The sequence below is a fragment of the Montipora foliosa genome, chromosome 1 (assembly GCF_036669935.1).
Source record: "Montipora foliosa isolate CH-2021 chromosome 1, ASM3666993v2, whole genome shotgun sequence".
Classification (NCBI taxonomy): domain Eukaryota; kingdom Metazoa; phylum Cnidaria; class Anthozoa; order Scleractinia; family Acroporidae; genus Montipora; species Montipora foliosa.
In genome coordinates, this window is record NC_090869.1 from 13,543,741 (window position 1) to 13,550,502 (window position 6,762).

The 6,762-nt window shown below is 41.2% G+C and overlaps 1 protein-coding gene across 1 annotated transcript in view; it reads left to right on the forward strand.

The window, feature by feature from the left end:
• The first annotated feature begins 483 nt into the window (after window positions 1–483).
• Window positions 484–6,762, forward strand: part of LOC138010066 (uncharacterized) — a 10,670-nt gene continuing 4,391 nt past the window's right edge. Inside the window, exons 1-2 of the mRNA XM_068857031.1 lie at window positions 484–1,626; window positions 5,023–5,348. Coding sequence (XP_068713132.1) covers window positions 484–1,626; window positions 5,023–5,348 — 1,469 coding nt within the window. The remainder of the gene's footprint in view (window positions 1,627–5,022; window positions 5,349–6,762) is intronic.

The window sequence follows — 6,762 nt, forward strand, 5'->3', positions numbered from 1 at the left end:
GTCTTCACGTATTCAAAATGCACCGGAATGCGTCCGTGTATTGTTATATAGTCACAGTGGAAGTGAAATCTTTCCCAGAAAAATGAACGATAATAGATTGACAGCTAATGTAATGTCTTCACTCAGGCTGTTTCGGTTTCGTATTTTTTGTTTTCAAAAACGGTTTGAGGGAACCTAAAAAAGTTTAATTAAGGAATTTAACTTGACCTGAAAAACTGGATTAGCTGACCCGGAAATTATAGCATCGTACTAGTCACAACTTCAACCTCGCTCGACATTTGAATATCATAAAAACCAAAATTTGACGTTTTACCTCTTCATCAACTCATTTCGGTAAAACTTCTATTCTCAGTGACACTAATTATGGCTTTACGCCATTTCCGCCTTTCCCGAAAGCCTTTAGAGTTCTATAAGTCGAGTGCCGCATAAGCAAAGAACCACTCATTCCTCTGAGTTGAAGTTGGTAAGGCCGTTAACTTGGAAATGTATTGGGCTAGCGAGCACATACACTTGGTTGAGAACTCTCCATGTCATCCAGCCGGTCAACAAGATCTCAACCAAACCATCAGTGCCTCTCAGTGGATTGTAACCTCGTACTCGCTGTTGTTTTACGTAGTGCTATTCGTATTGGGTGCTGTTAGTGTATGTTCTCAGACTTGCGTAAAGATTTGCTCTTCCCAGGCAATGCTGATAGTGTTTCTCATCGGCGCTATGATGGATGTCGTGCACATGTTTACCAATTCACACAACCTTGAACTCAATATCTACTTTCGTTTAACTGCCTGCATTCTAATCGGAATAGTGTTTGTCGTTTTTGGCGCTGTATTGTTCTTTTCAACAGCAGAAGGAGTGGACAACCGGCAGCATACCTTGCAAAAACAACAACCTTCCATGGGATTCGTAGTGGCAGCGATAACGATCCCTTTGATAATTGTCGAGTGTTTCCTTCTCGCAGCCACCTGGGCTTCTAGGAAACTTAACGATTCATTTGAACTCAGCAACCCTTGGTCCCTTATTGTGTCAGACAAGCTAGTCTTTTTACTTCAGAAGATCATTCAGGCAATTACCTATTGCAATGTTCTGAGGTACAAAACATTTTCTCCTCGATACATTGAGAATGCGAAATTTTATTTTAAAATCTTGGCGTTTTTTAACTTTATTGAGTGGGTGGATTCTCAAGTAAATGAAGACAGTGACGTGCAGTTGAGTGGCGAAAACGTGGTTTACGAAGCCTGGTTTGATGTGTTCGTAACATTTTACAAAGCGTTGATCATAGACTATCGCCTCTTGTGTTCCCTTCTTTTCCTCGAGCACGCCTTAGAAGACGCTGACGGCGGGGCGGACAACAACGAAGGCGATGCAACATGTACAAGAAGTCTGAATATGCAACTAAGAAAACACCGAAACTTTGGCGTTCTGGTCGGCTTCACCAGCCTGTCTGCACCGATATTCTGTGCCCTGTATTACGTACCGAAGCTGCATATGCCAGCCTGGGTACACGCATTTTCTATGGCTGTAAATTTGGCAATCATTGGCTTCGGGGTGATCTTTCTAAAAACCGGTGACTTCATGTCTGAGGAAAGGAATTCTACAACTGGGCGGGGACTGTCTGGTGTCAAAATTATGGTACGTAGCTCATTTGTGTCCAAAAATATTCTGAACTTCCCGTCCTATTGTGATGTTCATTTTTAGAAATGGAGGACCAATTTTAAACTAACAAAAGCCGAAACAATGTGGCAACCTAGAACTAAAGAAAACATTTCCGAAAATTTCAGGTGATACTCTTTTCGATATGATTAATTACATTCCAAACTGATCCCTCCCACCTTACAAAAATACACGAAGACAAATGGGCGAGGGATTTTTTGACGGCTTATATGAAACTCGGAAGCAATGCTTGAGATGTCTTTCAAAACGATGGAAGTATGGATTGTTTGACCTTTGTAGTCCCTTACGACCAATGGGATCGTTTGCTTATTTCTCAGAACAAAGTTGTGTTGTTTTCCATCAATAGACTTCAGTTTCGTCGTAAGACGATTCTGATCAGTTTTCACGACCAAGGAAAACAATTTCGTCGAATGAGATCGATGAACGAGTTCGGTCAAAATTAATCAGTCGAAAAGAAAGAGCCGTTTTAGTTAGGTCGCGTGAAACTGAAGCCCCTGTACAACTGCTAAGCCTTAAGGCTGCGGTTTGACGCCTCCTCATATCTGTGGATAAGTCCCTCTCCTCCCTTCCCCCCCCCCCCCCCCCCCCTTCTCCCCGATGAAAATGTTTGGCCTGTTACAACCTTACCTGTCAGATTTGGAGGGACGTGCATTTAATTACAGGACCGTAGCCAGAAAAAATTATGACTGAGGCAATGTCCATGGTTAAATTCTCTTCGTAGGTGTTTACGATTAGTACATTTTAAAGAGAACACCGGAATCACGCTATATTTAAAAAAATCACGAAAAAATGACGGTGGAAAGTGCCTCGGTTTGCCTCGTACTTGCTACTGCCCTCTTAAACTTAAACCACCTCAAGGCTATGAATGAAAAGAGGAGTCATTTCGCCCGAACGATGACCAAAAGACCATTTCATCCAAAGACGTGGGTCGTGTCGTACCTCATTGAGCGGGCGTCAGGATTGGCCAAAAGAACAATAGAATGAACAAAGATAACAATGGATTTAGCACAGAAAACAATAGGAAGTACGACACTATATATAGTCAACGAAATATAGCGTTCAACAAGAGGTACAACCCTACCCAAAGACGCAGCCTGCCAACTTCTCAAATACTAGCACAACACAGTCGCAGAGCACTTCCTCAAGAAACTTTTAGGCTAAAATTTTCATTTAAAGCCCCTTTTCATAAGAACCTATTTAGCGTAAAATTTTCAATAGGCTCTTATTTTACAAAACTGAAGGCAGAGATGAAATGTAACACAACATTTAATAGACACTGCAGCATGAAAGACATGCAAGCTAGTACTTTGGATATATAAATTTACTGTATGGTTATCTACACTGTATTCTAGATAATTATCTAATACAGGAATATATGTCACATCATATATGCCCTGTAGTAGTTATCTGTGCTGATCGCTAGTGCTCCTATCAAATGAAGAACCTATTTAAGAACCTAAGTAGCCTAAAATCCCGTTATTTACCACTTCTATAAGAACCTAATTGGGCTAAGTTTGAGGAAAATCTAGGTTCTTACACGCGGGTTTTTACTGTAATCACACCGCTAATGCCATTTCAGTTACAGTTTTCCACTCGATCTCATTTATTCATTCCGGCAAATCGAGAAAGTGCACAAAAAGCAAGAATCGAAGACCTCATTGGCAAATTAAACAAAAACCCTTAAAACCTTACAAAAAAAACGTAACCTTCGGCCTTCGGCCGCCGTGCGCGAGAAAAAAACCTCTGGTACCCAGAGTAGCACATTAGACACTGTACTCGTAGAAGTGGTTTTCACCTTACGTCATCTTTGGTGGCGAAAACATTAGCTCCACTTGTTCGTCGTACATTACATTATTGTTATCTGTGTCTCTAGAGATTGGTTGCAAACTATCTATTGTAACAGGAAGCGCCTTTTGTAATATTGGGTTAAGATTATTCCTTCACCGTTCAATCAGCTGTGCTCGTTTTCATCTTGAATAGCAGTACTTCCGCCGAAATGTAATAAATCGAAAGTGGTTCAGCGTTGTCTGTACTCTTATCGACAACGATATTCGTCATCACAGTGGTCAAAATGTTGTGGACTCACGAGGCGTAGCCGAGTGAGTTTACAATCAGACTGGGAGATTCCAAGCAATTGTGGTAAAAAGCGGAATTCAATTAAGTTCAAAGCACTGGAGACTTCTTCGGAAATCTTACGATCCGATAGTCCCCTCACCAAAAGGAAAGGATGGGAAGGGAACTTCATTTAAGTGTCTCGTCTTTCTAGCGCTGGAGCACTAGTTGGGGACACTGTAAACTGAAATTAACGCAAATCAAGTCTAAACAAAAGGCATCACCTCGAGGCTCTGGGGAATAAACTCATACAAATTCAGTGGAAACGGCGTTCGACCACTTTAACCTCAAACGGTTTCTTTTTCATCAAAGCCAATTCGCAGGATTCCCAAATTCTGGTCCTCAATCATGCACAAACACGAGCGGTGTAACCCCCTTTCTTTAACATGTTTTTAACGGGTAGCCCAGTTCATGCTCAAGAGGCGTCCTTGTTCAAGTTGGTCAAAGAACCTGCCACAACTGGGAGGCCGTAGTATGGCGGCTCGAATCAAAGAGTTGCACCAAGCTTTTGATGGGCGGATTTCGATCCAATTTGGCAGACAGAGAACACGACCTACTTTTTCGGCTTCTTTTTCAAACGGTCTGTCATCAGCTGTCGTCGTGAATACGATTTATCTGTACCTCGAACCTACAACCTTGGACAAAATTGTTGAGAAAACTCTGCTTTTGAACTAAACTCCGATCACGAGTATGAAAAATAAGCTCTCTTTTTGCCCCCCCCCCCCCCCCCCCCCTGTTCCTGATCAATGTTGCTAGACGAAGAAACAAAGCATGTCGAACCTGGGCTTATCAACAGTGGTTGTAGGGTGGAGGGGGAAGCCCAGTAACGTCACCATCTATACTAGCAGTCAAACCGGTTCTCTGCTGTACAATAACCAAGTGTACAATGACTATCTTTACAATATCGTGGAATATTTGTACTCGTTTCGTGCGTTTTCTGTACAATAACTCACACAGTTGGATAACAGAATACAATACAAAGTCAACAAACCGTAATTCCACTCGGGACGCCCTTTTGCATTCTTCTGACTTTGCTTACGTACTTGGAAACAGACTACCATTTTCGTGACATCTAAAAATAAATTAATAAACTGAAATCAAGCAATCTCAAGGGCTAGACTGGGCGACTCCCTCCCTCTCGGTCTTGGTGGTGCTGAACGCAATGAACATACACCTGAACTTTTTATCCATAACAACTGCTTAACTCGTAACATGAGAGGACACTTTTATATCTTTTGGCAGGTTTCCTGTTTGGGTGCTGTAGGATTTATTTGTTGGTTATTGAAAGCAACCATCGCTGGCTACTGGGCAGTTACCGCGCATGAAAGAACAGATATAGATGACCCTTCGTACTTTGCATGGGTTGCACCAAAGTATAGTATCAGGGGCTTTACCACCGCTTTCCTGATTTACTTATTTCTAAAGTTGGAAACACTTGTTACTCCACTGAGGAATCGTCACGTTGCGTTTAATCACGTCCTCGTGCCCGTACTGACTCTAATGATATTGGGAACCTTCTTGGAATGCCTTATTGATCAGTATGTTGGACCGTTAGACAGGCGACTAAGGTTTGTTAAAGTGGTACTAGCTATGATCCAATAATCAAATCTTTTTTTCTTTAAATTTTAAACCTGTGTTGACTAAACGTTGAGTGACCCAAATTTTAAGTCTTAACTTCAAAAGGACACTTGTTTATTTTAACTGGAATTTTCCGCCATCATTGAGTAACTTTAAAATATTGAGAGAGCTGGATGGAGGAGAAAATGACGTCAGACTTACAGTAGTTTAAGAATGCAATGTGTTTGTACTCGAATGAATTAATATGCAACAAGGGAGTTTTTTTATACTCGTGTTTTGCATACATAATAAACTGCGTTTACACGCTGAAATTTTAAGCTATTCTTGGATTTCACATGACGTCACAGCCGCCATGTTGGTGTCCCCAAACAATGAAATGGCGGCCATGTTGGTGTCCCGATCCAATCCTCCGGGAATTGAAAGCTATTATTATGCTAACGTCTTCTTTTGTTTTCGTTGAAAAACATGGCTGTTGATCACGTGAGTGAAACCCAAGAATTGAGTGAATGACGTCACTTTTTCCTACATCCAACCCTCTGAGGTCCAGTCGGTCAGTTTTGAACGTGAGTAATGGACCGTGAAATCCAAAACTTACACTCAAAGCAAACAGCCTTTAGATAAAAATCAAAGCTCAAAATTTTGCTAGACAGGTGTTTAGCAAACACACTAAAATCTGAAAAAAACGAAAGAGGTGCTTTTGTGATCTCATCGTACCACTAAAAAAAATTAAGGTGAAGGAATTTTTGAAGGTAAAGGTAAACCCAATACGATTGTAGCTGAACTTTACGATGTAGAGAATAGCAAAATCAAGCAACCAACTTACTTCGCTCTGACGAAGGGCTAACGCTCGAAACGTCAGCTTTTAGAATCTCTGTACGGTGGCCAATTTACATTATCAACTCCGTTGATAAAACCAAATTTTTGTATACTACTTCCCCACCGACGCAGCACCACAGTTTCTTTAGAAACTACCCTCTTTATTCAACTTACGAAGAGAAAGTTTATCAGGCGTTGGCGAGGCTATATATAGAAGTGAATGAAGGGGTAGTTTCTAAAGAAACTGTGGTGCTGCGTCGGTGGGGAAGTAGTATGCAAAAATTTGGTTTTATCAACGGAGTTGATAATGTAAATTGGCCACCGTACAGAGATTCTAGAAGCTGACGTTTCGAGCGTTAGCCCTTCGTCAGAGCGACGACGAAGGGCTAACGCTCGAAACGTCAGCTTTTAGAATCTCTGTACGGTGGCCAATTTACATTATCAACTCCGTTGATAAAACCAAATTTTTGTATATATAGAAGTGACTTGCTAGTATACACCTACGCAGATAAATTTTAACTCATGTGTAGCAATGATGCCAATGAGCACTTGTATTGAGTGCTGTAACTATTCTCTAAAACACACCTT